The sequence below is a fragment of the Rhinatrema bivittatum genome, chromosome 2, assembly GCF_901001135.1.
Source record: "Rhinatrema bivittatum chromosome 2, aRhiBiv1.1, whole genome shotgun sequence".
In the NCBI taxonomy this organism is placed as follows: domain Eukaryota; kingdom Metazoa; phylum Chordata; class Amphibia; order Gymnophiona; family Rhinatrematidae; genus Rhinatrema; species Rhinatrema bivittatum.
The window spans coordinates 313,518,575-313,539,851 of NC_042616.1; the positions used below are offsets into that span (position 1 = coordinate 313,518,575).

General features: G+C 46.5%; 1 protein-coding gene across 2 annotated transcripts in view; it reads right to left on the reverse strand.

The window, feature by feature from the left end:
* The window catches only part of SPATA48 (spermatogenesis associated 48), a 198,287-nt gene that overhangs the window by 1,846 nt on the left and 175,164 nt on the right, over positions 1-21,277 (reverse strand). The window contains exons 8-9 of one of the 2 annotated variants that reach the window (XM_029589751.1): positions 14,914-14,963; positions 967-1,075 (exon numbers count right to left, since the gene is read on the reverse strand). In XM_029589751.1, the coding sequence (XP_029445611.1) occupies positions 967-1,075; positions 14,914-14,963 (159 nt within the window). The remainder of the gene's footprint in view (positions 1-966; positions 1,076-14,913; positions 14,964-21,277) is intronic. The other variant, XM_029589752.1, reaches the window with a different exon arrangement.

The following is a 21,277-nucleotide window of genomic DNA, read 5'->3' on the forward strand; positions in this document are numbered from 1 at the left end:
ATTTGCCAATATCAGCAATGCATTGAAAGCACATACTTTTCCAACCTATTTTACAAACATAAGCATGTATATTTTGCATGGGAAAAAACTATAACTTGTTCACTTAAAACCCTGATTTATGCATGGAAGTAAGTATATTTTAAAATATGTGCGCATACTCAAAATCACCAGTTTGTCAATACCTCCACCAGTTCCCCCAGTCCATCTCCAGTTCATTAAGACCTTTCTAGCATTTCACTCTGAACTGCCTCGGTTCACCCAGACCTCCCACCCAACAACAGTAGATAACAGACAAATCTGCTAACAATTGCATTAGATAATTAGCAAATGTAAAACTGCTCAACTAAATTGCTAAATATATTCAAATAAATCTCTTATAAAATAGCAATTTCTCTGTATATTTCTTGGCCCCGCTCTAGAATACTCCTAGACCGCCCCTTTATTGCGCAGATAAATGTGCATGTGAAACTTAAAAATAGTCGCATACATTTAATGTTTATAAAATAGCATTTATGCCAGTACAAGCTACTTATGCATGTATTTGCTAATTTTACATGCCTAGCTCCTTTGAAAATCACCTCCATAATGTTTAAGATTTTCTCTCTAATGTACAGTAAAAGCCTCTTTATTCAACAGCAAACCAACCAGAAAGCTCAACAAACTGGCATCTAGTAGCAGATTTTTTTTTAACTGCTTTCACGTGGTGAGAAGTGCACATGCACATGCTGTTTGTATGACTCCGTGGCTCCAGAGAACTGGGAGAAGGAAGAACACTGGGACTCCTGCTGAGGTTTAAACAGTATGTTTGCTAATCAGCATTTAAAGGTAATGGAGGAAGAACAGTGGAGGAAGGCAGAACAGTCTCAGATAAAAGGCATATAAAATTAACTGGACTGTTCCCCATGCATGTTGAATAATGGGGCTTTTGCTGTATGTCAACAAATTCAGTAATGCATTTTCACTTACTCGAGCACTTGTGCTGCTGTTGATGGGGGCTGATGATGGCATGTAAGAAGTTGGTGGATGGCTGAGTGTCCACTGAATCCTGCCAGTGTAGCCTGGAATGTTTCCATTGCTGAGAAGCAAAGTAAAAAGAGGATAGGAATGGAAATGAAAGGAATATGGTTAAAACCAACTTGGAATCAACAGCAATAAAAGACAGAAAATGCTGCATTGCTTAGATAATTGATAGGTAACACAAATAGAATAGTGATGGAAAATGGTGGCCCTATACCTGATTTGGGCCAGATACTGGTGGTGAGATGAATATGGGATCCGCAGGGGTGAGGACTTCGGCCCATTCTATTGATTGGGAAGTTTCAGGGATGGGAAGTTGGGAGCTTGAATATTCGGGCAGTCCTTGGGATTAGTCCCGATCTGCAACTGAGGGTTTATTAGGTGAGGGGCGTGTTGAGGGGTTGTCTAATGCTGCCTTTCCTCCTGAGTGAAGAGTGGGTGTAGTGGGAATAGCCCATAATTTTAGAGGCTCCTGGGAGGGTTTAGGCCTGGTAAGGGGGAGAGTTCTACAGCACAGTGTCTGAGCCCAGGATTTCAGGGTAGGTGGACTGCGCAGGGTGGGGATGGCTGGGGAGGCCTCCCGTTCTATTGGCACTTTGGACTTGATTATGGTGGTCCTTTGTTTGGTACCCCTGGCCAGAGTGGGTGGCATCCAGTTCCTGGATTTTATTCAGGTTGGGGTGTTCAAAATGAGGGATCTAGGGTAGAAAGTGGTATGGGTATGGCGGGGTTTGTCAGGCCTGTTGCTTCGGCTTCCTGTGTTCCTTCACAGGGTCACGCTTCATGAGGCTCGTCGGATGGTCCAGACCCTTATCACCAGGAAGGATAGCATAATGATCCGGCAGCGGCGGTGGTGGCACCAACTAATGCGCCTGGTCCTATGGCCCAGGATCCTGGAGTGACGGAGTTGAGGTCAACACAATCGGGTGAGTTGTCCACTGTTGGTTTACCTGGTTCTGAGGGTGGGACCTATAATTCAGTCCCTTCTGTTTCATCAACGGGTCAGGTGGTGGATGCATTGAGTACGAGGGAGTCTCTTTGTGCAGGGAACAAGTCGGGAGAGTCTGTTAAGAAGCGGGTTCGGTCTAAGCATAAAAAGTGAGATAGATCTAGTTTGTCAGATTCTTTGTCTACCTCCTCCTTGTCCTCTTTGCGGACTTCATCTTCGGCCAGTACCGCAACAAAGGATAAAGGTGATGAAAGGGGAACTCTTGCAATAGTGACGTTTTCGGAATTGTGGGAGGATGTGCCCAGGGCTCTTAGGAAGAAGATTAGACATCGGAAGAACATTGATATTTTCCAACTGTTAGAGAATCGTAGAGGGAAGAGGAGGGAGAAGAAGAAGGGGAGTACCGAGCATTTCCCAGGGACTCAGAAGAAGGTTTCTCCCAATATTTTGAATTGGATCCAGTTGTTTCTGTGATTAGTCATCAACTGTGACTAGTAGGTCATCATGACTCTTCTCAGTATGAGCCTTTATTGGCTTATGTTGATGCAATTCTGGCTGCTAGTAAAGAATATGAGGGATGGTCCTGGCTCAATTATGATTAGCGGTTACGGGATAGTATGGAAGAGAATAAGTTTATGTCCTGGGGTACTCAGGACGTAGGATTGAGGTAGTTGCAGATGAACAGCAAGGTCCCTTCTTCTGCGAGCACTATTGGTGGATCAGTTAATGTGAGTGGTCATCCCTTTCGAGGAGGACCCAAGTCGGGTGGCACGGGAAAGTCCAGTTCAGGAATTCTCAATGTTTGCTGGTGGTTCAACCATTCTGTTTGCAACTTCACAGTCTGTAAGTTCAGACACATTTGTTCTAGCTGTGGAACAAGTCACCCTGCCATCAAGTGCCTTAAGCGAGCGGGAGACAGAACCTCGGGTAGACCCTCCGTTAAGAGACCTGCAAAGTGAGTTTTTTGAGCACGAGCCCACCCTGATTCGCATGGTTGCTTTGTTGCCTTGGCTTGAGATTTACCCCAAGGTTCAAACGGCTATTCTTTTTTTATATAAAGGATTTGAGTTTGTTTTTTGTATTCCTTTTTCAGGATCAATTTTGGTTGGGAATGGCGAGAATTGTCCTTCATTGTAGAAGATGATTAATGTGGTCAGGGTAAGTTACGGGGTGAGATTGAGTTGGGTAGAATTGCAGGGGCTTTCAGGGATTCTCCGTTTCAGAGAATGTTTTTATCACATTTGGCAGTGATCCCCAAAAAGGAACCAGGCAAGTTTAGACTGATACATAATTTGTCTTTCCCGGAAGGTACTTCTCTGAATAATTTTATACTGCATGATTTTTATGGAGTGCATAATGCTTTGTTTGATTCAGCTGTTCGGATGTTGTTGCATAATGGTCATGGGGCCTTGATGGCCAAGGTTGATATCGAGTCTGCTTTTTGGCTTTTACCGGTGATGAACAAGTTTTCGTTTCAATGAATCCTTTTATTTTGACAAGTGCATGCCTATGGGATGTTCGATTGCATGTGTGTATTTTGAAGCTTTTAGTACTTTCGTACATTGGGTGGTAGAGCAGCAGTCTGGGTCGATTAACATCATTCACTACTTAGATGATTTTTTATTTGTTGGAAAGACAGATTCGGGTGAGTGCGCAAATCTTCTGCGATGCTTTCAGGAAGTTGTTGATAATTTTGGTATCCCAATTGCTGAGGGAAAAACGGAGGGTCCTTGCACATGGTTGGTTTTCCTTGGTATTGAGTTAGATTCTGTGGACATGATTTCACGGCTGCCTTCTGAAAAGGTAGTAAGGATGAAGGGATTGGTCGAGAGAGTGCTACTTTGCATGAAATTAACCTTACAACAGTTGCAATCACAGGTGGGTAGCTTGAATTTTGCCTGTAGGGTAATTCCCATGGATCAAGTGTTCCTTCACAGATTGTCTTTCACGATATCGGGTGTCAAGAAGAGCAATCACCATATTCATGTTACACACAGGATGCATGAGGATTTGCGTATTTGGGATAGATTTTTGTCTGATTTCAATGGGTCTTCACTTTGGCAGTCGAACTCCTTATCTAGTCATGATTTGGAATTGTATACTGATGCAGCCAGCTCTCTAGGTTTCAGAGCATATTGTCAGGGTTCCTGGTGTGCGGCATCATGGCCAGACAAGTGGAAGTCAGCAGGTACTACTAGAAACATTACCTTTTTAGAATTGTTTCCAATTGTGGTCGCAGTCTATTTATGGGGGTCTCGTTTCCGAGATAAGAAGGTTGTATTTTGGTGTGATAACTGGAGTGTGGTGGAGGTTATCAATAAGAGATCGGCTAAATGTATGATTTCTGATTTGTTGCAGGAGCTGGTGCTCCATTGTATGATATTAAATGCGACAGTTTGGGCTCGTCATGTCCCAGGTGTAGCTACCGGTGTAGCTGATTCTCTTTCTCGTTCCAAGTGGGAGCTGTTTCAGAATCTTGCTCCAGATGCGGACCAGTACGGAGCTTCGGTACCTCCTTTCCTATGGAAATTTGGTTCCTGGAAGCGTGAAAGCTGCTGCGAGCATCACCAGCCTCTTCTACTTGTACGAGTTATATGAATGGTACTAATAAGGTGGTGTCTTTCCTCGCATCCTTGGGTTGGCGATGGGGTCCGGTTCTGGATATATTCTTGCTGCAATTTATTGAAAAAGCTAAAGTGGACGGTACTTCTAAGTCAGCCGTATCTGGGCAATTATCAGGGTTTCTTTTTTCATGCAGGCTCATGGTTAGGGCTTTCCAATGGGTCGTTTTCTGGTGTGGCAAATGTTGCTCAGATGGTCCAGAGGTGTCATGCATGGTGTGGATGGCAGCTGCCCATTACACATGATATCCTGCTCAAGCTTTGGGATGTTTTGGCGAGTATTTGTACATCTCCATATGAATGTTGCCTTTTTCAGGTGGCTTTCGTTCTTTCTTTGGAGCTTTTTGAGTTAGTGAATTGGTGGCCAGAGTGTCAAAAGGGGTGGAGAACAGTGGTTTGTTAGTACAGCATGTGATCTTAAGTAGCGATTCCATCATTTTCTATGTCCCTAGATCCAAGACTGATCAGAATGGTAAGGGAGTTTCCGTGGGCAGAACTGGGTTTGCGGACATGTCAAGTTGCCAATTCAATGACTTTTTTCAAATTTGGGCTATAGGGGGCTCACAATTTTTGGTTCACTCTGACATTTGCCTGCTGATAAAGTATCAGTTCGCAATGGTGTTGGGGTCCAGTCTGACCGCAGTTGGGTTAGATGTGGGTCGATTTGGGACTCACTCACTTAGGACTGGAGCTGCAACTTCAGTGGCTTGTTCAGGCTTATCCTTTGGGGTGATTCGGAGGATCGCTAGGTGGAGATTGGATGCATTTGAGGGCTATGTCTGTCCAGGGCCTCTATGGGTTACGAACATATTACTAATTGTTTTTTCTTTTTAGGTACTGCATGCTTGGGGGAAGGTGCATTGACTGTCAGACACTCCTATATCATGTGGGCATATAGGCATGCATGTGGATGACCATATGAGTCTCAGTTGTACTTACCTCAACACGACATGATTGTTCACTGGTTGGGACGTAGGGGGATGCTGTGGGATGAATTAATCCCATGTTTGCAGCGGGGTTTGGAATGGTTTAATCAGCTGCAAGTGCTCATTATTCATTATTCATTTAGAGGGGAACGATTGGGGTAAAATATCGGGCCACAAATTCATCAGCATGGTCAGGAAAGTTTTAATGTTTATTTCCATACTGTTACCTGTTGCTGAATTTGTTGGTCTGATATAATTGCAAGGCCTTCTGAAATGAACAAGGTAATTTGGCTTAGGAGTCGGGCAAAGGCCAATCAACAGATTGGTTCCTGGTTGGGCTTGTTGAGGGGTCGTCATATTTGTCATGAGTGGTCTTGGGTCATGAACCCGGGGTGTTTCGGAGTGATGTGGTTCACTTGTCTTTTATAGGTTTGGACATGTTCTTGAATTCATTTCAGGAGGTCTTAGAGGATTTATTCCATTAGTAATCAGGGCTGCATCTTTGGGGGTCATAGGTTATTTTCATACCTTTGCCTGTGGCAGGTTGCCCGAGCCGATTTGGGGGTCAGTGTTATACTGAATTGTCTGCCAACTTGACAGTGGTCATGTCTAGACTCTTTGGGGCGGATTTTAAAAGGCGCGCGAATAGCCTACTTTTGTTTGCGCTCCAGGCGCAAACAAAAGTACGCTGGATTTTAGTAGATACGCGCGGAGCCGCGCGTATCTGCTAAAATCCTGGATCGGCGCGCGCAAGGCTATGAATTTTGTATAGCCGGCGCGCGCCGAGCCGCGCAGCCTACCCCCGTTCCCTCCAAGGCCGCTCCGAAATCGGAGCGGCCTCGGAGGGAACTTTCCTTTGCCCTCCCCTCACCTTCCCCTCCCTTCCCCTACCTAACCCACCCGCCCGGCCCTGTCTAAACCCCCCCCTTACCTTTGTCGGGGGATTTACGCCTCCCAGAGGGAGGCGTAAATCCCCGCGCGCCAGCGGGCCTCCTGCGCGCCGGGCCGCGACCTGGGGGCGGGTACGGAGGGCGCGGCCACGCCCCCGGGCCATAGCCACGCCCCCGTACCCGCCCCCAAAACGCTGCCGACACGCCCCCGAAACGCCGCGCCGGCCGGGCCCGCCCCCGACACGCCCCCTCGGAGAACCCCGGGACTTACGCGAGTCCCGGGGCTCTGCGCGCACCGGGAGGCCTATGTAAAATAGGCTTCCCGGCGCGCAGGGCCCTGCTCGCGTAAATCCGCCCGGTTTTGGGCGGATTTACGCGAGCAGGGCTCTGAAAATCCGCCCCTTTGTGGACAACTGGGTGTAGCTGTCCCCATACGCTACTTGCTGGGCAGTGGTGGGGGTCTATTGACTCGGCTCCTTTCTGGGGTGATGGGAGTCATGGGAGATCGTGATATGTGGGAACTTGCAGGCTGGGTGGCCTGGTGGTGATCATCTTGCTGGCTAGTGGCAGATGTTTCACTGGGAGTTCCTTAAGTTTGTGTTGGTAGGCTTGGGCAACTGGTGGTTTGATGTAATAAAGCTGCAGCCTTTTGATTCCACCTCTGTTGTCAGTTTATTTATTGTGTGGCTCTTTGTAAAAGGGTGGATGTGAAGGGAAGTGATTGTCCTGGCTACCCATATTACAATGTACAGGATTACTGACTTAGTACACTAGAACAGCTATAGTAATGAAACAATTTTTTTTATTTAATTTTTTATTTTTTACAATTACAAAGTTTACTAATCAAGAATTGACTTGACTATGCAAAGGTTATCATAATAATAATAAACAAAGAAAAATACATTTCCTAAGCAGGCCACAAATTACCCAACAAATAAAGAAAAAGGGAGATCCAAAAGAAAAACTAAATTAAATCAAAGAAATAAAATTAAGATGCAAACAAACAGGCAGGCAGAGATGATTTATTATTTATTTATTACCATTTTTTTTCTATACCACCTTATTATCCAGAAAGGGTGCCCAAAGTGGTATACAACAGAATCATACCCTATTGACCCACTCCCTTTAAAATATCCAACCTAAAAAAAACATACAATAAAATTACACCCCACAGAATTAAGAAAAACCCTTAACTGTTCTGGGTCAAATTAAAATAAAGCTATTATTATATTTAAAAGAGCAACTGCACGGAAACTATAAAAGAATTGCTGCCCCATAACAAAGGATATCCTATCTCATAACCAAAATATTTTTCTTCTTCCTCATATGTGATTCTGGAGAAATCTGGAAAAATCCACATTTTTGACTCCGCAAATTACAGTAACTGCACTGTCCCAAAAAAAAAAAAAAAAGTTGAAGGACTTGCTCTCTTGCTCTCATGGCAAATATTGCCCACAAGATGGCTCTTCTGGTCTCCCCAGCACTGGACCTCCCCCAACACTTTATTTGCTCTTCCACGAAAAGCACACCCTATTTTCCTTTCTGAAATCTGGCTGGCAGATAAGTCTTAGCTAGTGGAAGAGTAACCTCAGGGGGTATCTTGAGAATATCCTGACAATTTTTCTTAAGCAATTCCACAAGAGACAAAACAGAAATTTTAGGAAAGTTCAGGAATCTCAAGTTGAAATGATCTGGGCCTTGGTGGTATCCAAAGGCTTAGAAAATCAAATACAAGCAGGCAACTTGGAAGGAACAGGCTGGAGTGAAGACAGAAGACAAACTGAAAACAGTTGGACAAGGACTGAAGATGAACTGGATGAAGAATAAAGACAAGCTGGACGAAGACTGGAACGCAGGGAAACAACACACACCACTTAACAAGTAGTTGGACCTGTAGCTGAGGCATTGAGGGAGAGACAGCAAGGGCCTTTTATAGGCCTCAGCATGTGACATCATCGGTGGCGCCGCAGGGCTTTTCCCGCTGCAGGCCCTTTAAAAGAAGTGACATCAGGTATGCATGCACCTAGGGAGGAGCACGGCCCATCAGAGTCAGTGGCGTCCTGCTGCATGGGACACCGCCGGCGTCCTGTCACAAGGAAGTCCGAAGGTGACTGGCCACAGTGGGAGCCGGTGGGGATGGCCCAGCCTGGAAGGTAAGTGCAGCAGTTCGTGGGAGCAGCCCGTAGACTTCCAAGTGTAACATTGTGCCATTCCATCTGTCATCTCCTGCAAGGCAGTGATCTGTCTGGGAGGGGGAGGGAAAGCCCGTTCATTGGAGTTTAATGACATTACTTTCTCTAGTAGGGGAGCTGCTCTAAGCTCACACTTCACAGTGGAGAGAACCTCTAAAGCTCTACTTGAGTCGTGCACAATAAATGTGCTCATTTAGACCTGCATGGGAGAATTTCTGGTTGAGGGGAAGACATACCCAACTTTTATGCTTTATCATGCTAGGTGTACAGTCACAGATGGATCTTGGCATTCAGTTGCTTCTTGCTGGTTGCCATGTTGGATTTCAAAGAAACAACTTTCTCTGTTAAGAGCCTCCTGTTCAGCATTGAAAGTGTATCAGTGTGGAATACAGTGTGAGTAATAGGAACTGAATACTCTGAACACTATTAGAACTCTCCTGGATAACAGTATCAATTGAAACTTTTGACCTGCACTGAATGTATGTTGAGAGGGCAATTTTCAAATAGCCCGCATAGTTGTGAACTACAGAGGTGATTTTAATGTGTATATTTTACACAATTTTTAAAGAGAAACCACACGTATTGTTTCCATTTGAAAATTATCAGCCTCAAAGTACACCCATTAAAAAAGTCCATATACTTTATACCTCCTACTACTTATATGGGAGGCTAAGCAGATTAAAAATTGCATACAGTTGAAAGTCACCTGTACACACACTGTTTTACTCCGGCTCCAGAAACCTGCTTCATCGGTCTCCTTCAGCTCCAGTGCTCCTTCTGATGCAGCTCTTGATTACTGAAGACATTCTGATTTCACTTTCTTTACCTCCTCTTTATAGTTGGGCCTATAGCAGCTGTCACAGACCAAATCTGCGGAGTGGGCTGACTCCCATCCCCACAATTTAGGCATTGAGACCTCTGGATGACTTTGCCTGCTTCCATCTTGGTAACAGCTTGTAATTCAGTGTGCATTTCATCTTGGGGGGTTTTATCCCCTCCATATCAGGCAACTCTCTGATTTCTTTGGAAACTTCTTTGGCAATTTCTCACTGATCAGGCAACTCTCGAACTCCTGGAAACCTTCCCAGCTCATAGAACACGTCTGCTCCTAAAATCCCCTCAGAATGCAAGGAGTTCCCTGCCTTTTATGGTGCTTCACATGCCACAAGACTCACTGGTGACACAAGACTCACGGGACATGCATCCCTTCATGCTGACATCACACATTTCTCTCTCCATTTGGCTCCCTGCTACTGAAGAAAAACATCCACAACCACTTAGCAAGCACTGGCATGGAAAGGGAAAGCGCCTCTTCTTTCTTCTTTCTGCCCTTTGTCTCTCTCGAACACTCAGAAGTTCCTTCCTCACTTCCTTTTAGTGTGAACAATCCATGAGGAAGAGCCAAAGCTTGCAAACCCCAAAGCTTCTAGCTGAACAACCCCTACACCTAGGAGGTTGGTGATTTGATTCTGGAGGCATCCATCTGTTGACCACACATGTCCTGGGAAGTGTGCTGTCTGCCGGTTGCCAAATTCCAAGACATTAAGGAGAGATTGCAAAAAATCCTTAATCTCAGACCTAGCTTCATCAAAATGCTCTGTTTATCATGCGAATAACACACGCAATAAAGAAAAAGGGTGTGTATATTCAAATAGCAGGCCTGCCACATCCCATAGGTAAATAATGCATGCAGCATTGCGTTATCGCACATGGCATTGCATCATTGCGTGCCGTGGCGCATGATATTTTCCCCCCACTACAAAAGCAGGCTTCCTCCACGTGCCTGTTTGAGGGTGTGTCCAGGAGTTTGGTCAGAGGAGAGTTGGTGAGTGTATTGGTGGTAGTTCGAGGTTCTAGATAGCGATTGTTCTGTGTGTATTGTCTTGTTATCTGTTCTCATCTGTTTCCCTTTACCTTGGTCTTTTGTCATCTTTGTTGGAGTTAATGTTTTTGTCAGTTTGTCCTGTTTGTCTGTAGGAGTGGAGGTGGTGTGGAGGAGTGGAGGTGAGAGGCGGAGGTGGTGAGGAACTGTGTGTGTGCTGAGGAGGTGTGTGTGTGTGAAGGAGGTGTGCTTGGAGGTTGTGGAGAGGATGGAATGTGAGAAGTGTGGGGAGAGAGGAGAGGAGAGGCGTGAGGAGAGGAGGGGGAGGAGGCAGGAGAGGAGGAGGGAGGATGAGGGCTGAGTGCTAGGGGAAGGAGTTGGAGTAGGAATAGAAGTAGGGACAGGCGCAGGAGTAGAGAGAGGCAGCAGGGAAGGGACAGGAAGGTGCAGGAGGGGGAAAGAGGCTAGTCAGGCGAGTTTGGGGAGGAGTAGGACAGGGTAGGGATAGACAGACGGGGCAGAGGGAAGGGATTCGGTAGGGCCGGGGCGGGGCGGGGGAAGCAGAAGGGAGGGGAGAGGGGGCGGAACGGAGAGTGAGGAAAGGGAGGACACCTCTCCGGAAGAGGAAGTGGCACCCCCTTTAGGCAGGCAGCCAGCACCACGTGCTCGTATCAGTACCATAAAGTTCGGTACGCAGGAGAATGACCTGATCATTGCAGGGGTCCTCCACAATTATCCCCTTCTGTTTGGCAACTGGGTGGCCAAGACATCCAAAGCAGCGAAGGGGCAGATATGGAGAAATATCGCCCAGTCCATCACCAGGCGGAGCAGTATTGGAAGAAGTGCAGAGCAGGTTGCCCATCGATACAGGTACATTAAGGCACAGCTCAAGGCCAAGGTCGCAGCAAAAGCAAAATACATCCGGACAATGGGAGGAGGAGTACCCTGTCCAATACAGCTCATGGAGATGGAGGAGACTAATGGAGACTGGGACCGGACGTGTTCGAGGGCATCGCTGAACAGCTGGACACGACGCGAGCTGCAGCCGGTAAGTTCACCTCACCCCCTAAATGGGCAGGCAGCAACTGGTGTACACATTATTTGGCATAAGATACTCACTATAGAAAGAAGCAAAGTGCACCTCTCATGCCAAATACTAAAATGATACTTGCTGGCATATGTACTTATGTCTTCTTTTTTGTTTCTTCTCTTTGTTTCTACAGCTCTCGAGCAGCAAGCTGCAACGCCCAGGACCCAGCTGGAAATCCCCAGGGATCAGCGAGGATGCCCCCAGGACCAGCTGCCCACTACCAATGGTACAGAGGCCCTTACAGATGGACGCCGAGACTCAGTGAAGCGAGGAGGAGGAAGAGCAACAGGCACAGTAATCACAGTCAATGCTCTTGCTCCAAAACCTAGCTTCAAGAAGTCCACTTGAGGTCTCTCTCTATCTGGCAACATTAATGGAGGAAGGCAATCTGTACTGGCAACCTTCAGACCACCATCTACCAGGAGCCAGCATACCACAACAGCCTGTGGATTCACCATCACCAGGCCACATGGTGGGCACAAGCCCATCTATGCCCATCTTGTGCCCTCAGACACCACCAGAACTTTCAGCACCGGCACAGACACTGCCACTATCACAGACACTGCCACCATCGTGGACATTGCCAGTAGCACCAATATTGCCAACAGCACCGCTACCGCCACCAGGACCAGCAGCAGCACCAGCACCTGCAGCAAGTATGTCTGCAGGTGAACTGTGGCACTTGGGAGAGATACGGGCCCTGAGAAGATCAGTGGACCAGCAGAACAGGATCCTGCAACAAAGTATGGCTGCCAGCACCCAAAATGCAAACACTGTTGTTGCTGCCATCAGCAACCTCACCAAAGTGCTCACAAAAATTCTTCATTGCATTCCGGAGCAGCCTTTGGAGTCCTCAGCTCCATCTCTAGAAAAAACACCCCACAGCAGTCCTGGAGATTTAAGATGATGCAGGGGTAGACCCCGAAAAGAAATCCCCCCCCCCCCCCACGTGGGAAGCCATGGCATGGCAAGGGGCCTTGAAAGAATTGAGCAACTGGCTAGTAATGCTGGCCTCTTCACAGAGTTGCTGTGCTGTCTAGATGGAAGAAACCTGCTCAGTGTGTCTTCACTACAGAGTTGCTGTGCTGTCTAGATGGAAGAAACCTGCTCAGCATGTCCTCATTGCAGAGTTGCTGTGCCACCTCGTACAATGGATGCTGTTCTCTGAAGCATTTTCATGCAGCACATTAACTAAGAAGCCGTCCTTCAGGCTCTGCCCCTATTTCGGCCTAATTTAAGAAGCCTTCAATCACTTTGCAGCTGTTGCCTCTTGTCAGGCTGTCCCATCTCCTGCTCCATGCTGTTGGGTGTCCTTTCTTCTCATCTCCTCCAAGTGCTGCCTTCATGCTGCTGTGACTCCTCCTGGGTCTCCTTTCTCCATGTTGCTGGGTCTCATCCTGGGCCTCCTTCCTACATGCTCCTGGGTCTTGTGCTGCTCCTGCTCAGTGATGCTGCACTCTGCGGTCCTACTCTTGCTGCCTCCATGTTGAACTGTTTGATTGTACTCCTGCTGCCTTCATGCTGAACTTTGCTGCCATGCCCCTTAGGCTGTCCTCTTAGGGGTAGATTTTATCATGTGTGTGCGCGCGCTTCCTGGCGTGCACACATGGAAGTGCTGATTTTATATAAGATATGTTATAAAATATATTGGGTCGCGCGCACATGTGCACCAGATTTTATAATCTGTGTGCGTATATGCAGGCGGTGCGCACAAGGGGGTGGATTTTTGCAATTTCCACGCACGACACATTCTGGCATTCCCCAGTTCCCTCCTCCCTTACCTAACCTCCCTTCCCCTTCTCCTACCCCTCTCCTCCCCACCTCCTAAACCCTACCTTTTTCTTCTTTTTTTCTTTGTTTCACAATGTACTTCAGCTCCCGAGATGAAGTAAGTTGCGCATGCCGGGAGTAGGGTCTTCGGAACAGCGAACAATGGGCCGCCACCCCACCCCGCCCGGCCCAGAACATGTCCCTCGGCCCGCCCCTTTGAAGAAGCCTGGCACTTGTGTACGTACCAGGCTTTACGCGCTTGGCCAAGCCCCTTCGAAAATTGGCTTGGCGTGCGCAACGCCCGGCCACGCGTGTATAGCCCAGATTTTACACCCACAGGGCTTTTAAAATCTGGCCTTTTGAGTGCACTCTTTCAACATGGACTGTCTGGGGCCTTGTTCACATACCATATTGTTTGCTAACTCCTGCTTACATGTGCCTGTATGTGACCTGCTATGTACCTTCATGGTCAACACATTATCAGAACTGTGTGGCAGTTACTATGGAGGTAGCCTGTATGCTCATAACCTATCCAGCTGACCACACTAGGTCAACAGAGAATGCAATACACAGAGGACTACATGTACTGTGTAGGACCTGAGCCAGCTGACTCACAACTAACTGTAGAAGTGTGTAACAGCACTTACTGCTGTTCAGCAGTCCACACATGTGGTCACACACATGTGCGTCAGCAATGGCATGCAACCATGAAAGCATGGAAATATGTGCACTGATCTTGTTAAAGGTACTATATGCAAAGTGTTTTGGAAAGGAGTACTGAATCAATGTGCTTTAATGGGCCTCTGAGATCACACCAGCAGTGTTACAGGTAGTATGCATAGGTTAAAGGTGAGGATTTTGCACATGTTGAGGGTAGAAACATATGTGCATACTGCTGCACCCCATGACTATCAGTGATGCATAATGCACTATGACCTTCCAGCAACCTGCTATCTTCAGATCACAGTGAGCCTATGTGTGACAGAGCAGTTTAAGGTACATAAACCCTTGACCTATATGATGTGAATGTTTGAAGAGGATAAATATGGCTGTGGTAAGAGTGGTTATAAATTATACTGTCACGGTGACATGTCAGAAATTAGAGGAAATTACAAGTGAAGGCAGGACTTCGGCCTATGCCCTAGTTGAGGCCCTGGCTTCGGGCCTAGGTTTAGGGCCAATGCATTAGTTTAAAATTAAATGAATGAATAAGGTTTGTTTCATTCTTGGGGGGGGGGGGGGGCAATTCTGTTCGGAGCTCCCCTGAATAAAACAAATTAGCATTATTCGTCACATTTTGGTATTTCATTTTAAACAAATGCACAGCCCAAATTGAAAGCAGATATAATCTTTGGTAGAAACTTTGGGTGGGTGCACAGAACCACTCTAATGTGAAAGAAGTACATATATGGAGGATAATGCACTAAAGCCTGATGTTCGCTGAATCTTCTGACTGAAGTTACTGCGACCAGGAATACTACTTTACATGTTAGAAACAGTTCAAAAGGCAGTTTCATCAGTTGTGCCACGATTACTTTTAGATTCCATGGAATGAAAAATTTTACAACTGGTGATTTATTATGCTAGAAGCCTTTCATGAATTTGGACACTAATGGGTAAATGGAGACAGGCTTACCTTCAGTTTGAACATGGTTAGCTGCTATGGCATTGAAGAGGTGGTAAGGCCTGATTCAGAAAGCAAGAGCAGATAATTCACTAACTCTTAATCTTAAAAGTTTTTATTGGTTATATAAACAATACAGCAATGCTGGGGGTGTTGTGACTCTTAGACACCCTTGAACAAGATACAAAACTAAGAAAAGGTACAGGAGTATACTTTACCACCCTACCCTCCCCCAACCCACCTACCCCCTTCCTCCTCCCTACTAACTAGTACCACAACATCAACCAGTACCACACTGTGCTGTTGAATACCAAAAGAAACAGTTGGAAGCACCTCAGTATCTGTCGAAAGCAGAGCAAACCTGGAATCAGTCATTTAGAATCAAACTCCTAGAGTGGTGCGGAAGAGCCTGGATGTAAGGGTCCCATATTGACCAGAATTTTCGGCGTAGAAGAGGAGAGCATTGAGAGGCCAAATCGTCCATGCGCAACATGTGATGAAGGTGATTTTGCCAGGTCCAGAAAGAAGGGGTGGCTGTATCCCGCCAGTGTAGCAGAATCACTTTTTTACCCACTAAACATGCTTTCTGGATAAACAACCGAGGCCCAACACCTCTAACCGGTACAGGAGGGGAACATCCAAAAAGGAAAATTAAAGGAGATATGGGGAGGGAAACCCCTAGCAGATTCATGAGATAGCTGGCAATACGACCCCAGAGATGCCGTATAGGGGGCAAGCCCAAAGAATGAGATAATGTTCTCTTTGCCTGCTGACACTTTACACATATTGCAGAGGAAGAAATTTGGGAGCGGCATGCTATATGGGCTGACACATAAGCCCGCCTCAGAAATTTGTAATGCATTTCCCTATAGTACATGCCAGAGGAGAGGTGGGGCACTTGTTTTGAAACATGCCTTAAGGATAGAAACAGTAAGAACAAACATTCCATTTTTATTTTATTTATTTTTAGATTTATATTCTGCTTTCGCACTTTTTTCTGCACTTCAAAGTGGATTACATTCAGGTACTGTAGTATTTCCCTATCCCCAGACAGCTTATAATCTAAGTTTGTACCTGAGGCAACGGAAGGTAAAGTGACTTGCCCAAGGTCACAAGGAGCAACAGTGGGACTCTCCTGGTTCGTAGCCCACTGTTCTAACCATTAGGCTACTCCCTATTCAACACTCCACAAGGATTGAATAAGTGTCTGTCTGCTCAAATTTGTTTAGGGTCTTGTAATACAGAGAAAGGGAAGGAAGCTGCAATTTATCGAACAGAAACAAAACATCCAGGGATTAAAGATCGTGGGGCTCGAGGACTCCAACGGCAAGGACTTAATATAGTGTTGAATCTGGAGGTAGGAAAACACCTGGGTCCCCTGAAAATTGTACATGTCCCTCAATTCTGAAAAAGACAGCAGCTGCCCCTCTGCAGTTAGTAAATGGTCCAACCGAGTGATACCCTTAGTTCCCCAAAGGCGAAAGCCCACCGTTTGAGAGCCTGGGTGAAAATCCAAGTTTCCCTGGATAGGCAGCAAGTAGGAAACAGAGCCTTGGAATCTTTAAAAAGTTGGTCACTCCAAGCCAGGTTTTCATAAGAGGCACTATCGAAGGAGAGTGGATTAGAAAGTGAGGGAGTTTATCTGAGGGAAGCTGCAGCACATACCTCAGATCCAAAGGGGCTACCAGGGCCTTTTCAGCTGACACATCAACATAGAAGGACTGTCCCAGGAGCCATTCTCTGACAATGCGCAGATTGCATGTCAAATTGTATCTGCCTAAGTCCGGTACCCCCTCCCCCTCTCTCCCCATCTCTCTCTCAACCCAGCCAGGGGTATCCTAGGTTTCCCTCCCCTCCACAAAAAGTAGTGTAACTCTTTATCTAAAGTAACAAGATCTTGGCATTTGAGGAGGAATGGCAGATTTTGAAGGACATAGAGCCACCTAGGCAGGAGGACCACCTTAAACAAATTCACCCTACCACCCAGAGAAAGCGGAAAAGCCCCCCAATGGTACACAACTTCTCCTGTGAGAACTGAATCGGGAGGGGGGACATTAAGCCTATATAGGTGATCCGGGGAGTGTGGAAGGAGGACCCCCAGATATCTAAGTGATGCTCCAGCCCATTGTAATGGAAATGTCTTGTTCCAATGCTCTCGTAGGTCTTCAGGGAAGGCCAAGGCCTCTGACTTGTCAGTGTTAAGGCGCAGACCTGAAAAAGACCCGTAAGCCCAGAATAAATGCAACAGGGGTCGGAGGGAATGGGTGGGGTCTGTCAGGAAGACCAAAATATCGTCCGCGAAGGCCGCACATTTGAACACCTCCAATTGCAACTTGATCCGCCTCACCTCACGAGTAGCTTGAATTGATAAGAGGAGGGGTTCAAACTGCAGTAGGAATAAAAGAGGGGATAATGGGCAGCCCTGCCGGGTTCCCTGTGCTATCGAAAAAATCTCGGACTGGGAACGGTTGGCAATAATAAGGGCGGTCAGGTCCTGGTACAACAATTGGATGGCATCATAAAAAAGGCCACCAAACCCCATAGTCTGCAGGATGTAAAAAAAGGTACTGCCACTCCACCCTATCAAACGCCTTCTCTGCATCAAAACTGATCACTAGATAGGTGGCGTCCATTTGTTGGCACATAGCCATAGCTACCAGCACCTTCCAAATATTAGTCAGGGCATATCGGTTTCGAACAAACCCCTCCTGTCTTGGGTTAATCAGGGAGGGCAACACCTCTGCCAAACGATCTGCTAGGATCTTAGCCAATAATTTCTGGTCAAAATTAAGGAGGGAAATAGGACGATATGAGGCTAAGGAGAGTAAGTCTTTCCCAGGTTTTGTGATAAGAGTAATATGAGCAGTGTTAACATGTGCTGGAAATGCTCTGGTAGTTATCAATTCTGAAAAAGTGAGCACCGGGGGGGCCCCACACAATCCGCCAGGCATTTATAAAATTTGCAGTAGAGCCATCGGGGCCAGGGGCCTTATATTGCTTCGCCTGTCGGATAGCCAACTGCACTTCCTCGGTCTCAAGTGGTCGATTCAACCATTCCCGCTGAACTACTGAAAGGCAGGGAAAGGCTAGCCGAGCACAAAACCAGTCACATGCCTCTGGATACCAACCCTCAGAGGAATATAAGTCAGAATAGAATTGCCTGAAATGAGTTAAAATGGCCGAAGTGTCAGTGACTAATTGTCCAGTAGGGGAGCAGATAGCAGCGATATGTCGAGGACTGCGGGCAGCTCTAATTAAATTGGCCAGTAATTTCCCTGACCTATTGCTAAACTGGTATAATCGGTATTGGTAGTAGAGGAGGCTCTTTTTGGCACGCTGGTGGAGCAAAGAATTTAAGGCCCCTTGAAGGTGAGGTAGCTTTCCCTAGCTGAGCTGGCGTTAGAACGGGCCAAGATTTCCTTTGCATGTCTCAATTGAGAACTGAGAGCCAGGATACGTTTGTCCAATATTTTGCGCTGATGGGCTACACAGGAAATAATAGCTCCCCATAGTACTGCCTTAGCAGTATACCAAAAAAGGGTTGGATTCCCGGAATGTTCACTATTTAATTTAGCATAGTCCATCCATTTAGCCCTTAATAGTTGTGAAATTGTGTGTCATCGGCCAGGTAATAAGGAAAACGCCATTTGCGAGATGAGGAGGTGACTGAAGAAAACTGTAGGTCGACCCATATTGGAGCGTGATCAGAGATAACAATATCTCCAATACAGGCATCATTAATTTTGGAAAAATTATGGTTACTAATTAAAAAATATTCTAAACGGGACAGGGTGGCATGCGCTCTCGAAAGATGTGTAAAATCCTTTTCCATAGGATGAAGGATGCGCCAGGCATCAACTAAGTGGATGGATTTTTCTAGCTGTAACAGGCCATTACTTGCACCCGAGTCTCGTTTAGAAGCCTGGGATTTGTCTAGCTGGGATCTTGAATGACATTAAAATCACCCCCCATAATAATAACCTCATCTAAGTATGGGAGAAAGTAGCCAGGACAATAGTTATTGGGCGCATAAATGTTACACAGCACAACCGTGGAGTTATAAACCTGAATGACCACGATGAGGTATCGCCCCGAGCGTCCTTGATTACCTTATGAACCTTAAAAGGCAGCTGCTTATTAAATAATATGGCCACTCCCGCTGATTTAATAGATGCCGAGGCAAAGTGGACCTCTCCTATCCAACTTCTACACAGTTTCTCATGTTCTGTGTCCAAGAGGTGAATCTCCTGCAGACATGCTATATCAACTTGTTTCCTTTTTAAATGGGTAAGAATTTTGGAGTGCTTAATAGGAGAGTTTATACCGCACACATTCCAAGAGATTATACGAGTGACCTGACTAGGAGTGCTTCAACCCACAAAAATATTGCATGAACACTGGATGGTACCCCTCAAAATGAGGGCCCTCCCAGCACGGGCCCCCATGGAACAATGAGATATAGGCCAGGAAGCCACAGGCGTTCCAATTCACTGGCTGTAAAACATGACACAGTGTGGTATCGACAAAAACAGTAACCCCAACCCATAACCCTGTCACCCCCAAAACCTCCCTCCCATTTCCCCCCACCCTGAACCCCTAAAGTCCCAGGCATCCAGAACAACAAAGTGGAAGCCACTACCATGCAAACAACCCCCACCCCCCAATCCAGCCCCATCCACATCACTTTGCACAGATTAAACCGCAGCCAAGTAGAAGGCAACATTTAGGATAAATCACAGCTTAACTGCTGAAGCAGAAAAAGAAAGCTGCTGATAGAGAAATAAACATGTCAGTAAGGCCAACTGGAACTTGGACGAATGTAGGCCATCGGGGACACCGATCAGTCTGTCGCCTCCAAAGTTGCCACACTGTATAAAAGATCCCCAGGAACTCCCTGAGGCACTGCTGAAAAAGAACATAAACAGCGAGGTCAAAGCCCGGAGCCCACCGGCAGGCCCCCGAGCCCCAACCGCCTACCACCAGAAACAACAGCGGGTTATAGCCCACCACCAATGCATTCTAGCCAGTGTCCGGTCCCTCAGCTTCTGGTCTCCTCGGGCTTGATGATGTATGGGTTTGCAGAAAACTGTGTACCGCCTCAGCATCGGTAAACCAGTGGATCCCCTCCGAGGTATTTACCCGAAGACGAGCTGGGTAGACCAATGGAGCCTGAAAGCCCGCCGCAATGAATTTGGAGCAGAGGGGGGCCATGAGGCGATGCTGCGCAGCCAAATTAGCAGAAACGTCCTGAAAAACCAAAATCTTATGGTTTTCATAGAGCAGGGATTTGCCGGCTCGGGTCGCTTGTAGGATCTCACATTTATGTGCAAAATTAAACATTTTTGCTATAACTACCCGGGGTCAGGTATCATTAATCTTTTTGGGGCCAAGTCTGTGCATGCGTTCAATGCATAAGGGGCCATGTGCCCACGAGATACCAGGTTCCTTACTGAGCCAGCTTTCCAAAAATACAGGAAGATTCCTGTCTTTTAAGGACTCCGGGAGGCCTAAAAATCGCAGATTTGATCTTCTCGAGCGATTTTCAAGGTCTTCCGGCCTGTCAGCATGTTTTTCTCGTGTAGCCTTAAGTGCAGAGAGATCTGTCTGACAATAAGGAGGCCATCTTGAGCACCAGACACGCACTGTTCCAGCTCTGTGAAGCGTGTTTCATATCCAGCAAACGCTGCGGTAAGCTCTGATAGCTTCTGAGAAATACTTTGAAGTTTAGGACCCAATGTTTCGGCAATCGCCGCTTTGATCTCTGCTAACGTCGCTGTCTGAGACGGTATTGCGGTTGCCACTTCCAGGTTTCGGGGTCAGCCTCTTTCTTTCTCCTTCTTTGCCAGTCTGGAGGCCATCGTTCGGACCACCAGGCAGTCAAGGGTTTAAGCAGTCAGGCCGCGGGTTCAGAGTGTAAAAAATTTTTATTTTTGGCATGTGGATGGGGCTGAATGCAGAGGCTGAGCGCTGCGCGGGGAAATCACATCCGTCCCCGTCACTGCATCACGTGACCTCCAGCTAATTCACTAACTCTTTTGGTTCGCATATGAATTAATTCAAATTGTTTTGTTGACACTATATGGAGAACACTATATGGAGGTCTAGAACGAGTAGATGTGAATCGTTTTTTTACTCTTTCGGATAATAGAAAGACTAGGGGGCACTCCATGAAGTTAGCATGTGGCACATTTAAAACTAATCGGAGGAAGTTCTTTTTTATTCAACGCACAATTAAACTCTGGAATTTGTTGCCAGAGGATGTGGTTAGTGCAGTTAGTATAGCTGTGTTTAAAAAAGGATTGGATAAGTTCTTGGAGAAGTCCATTACCTGCTATTAATTAAGTTGACTTAGATAATAACCACCACTATTACTAGC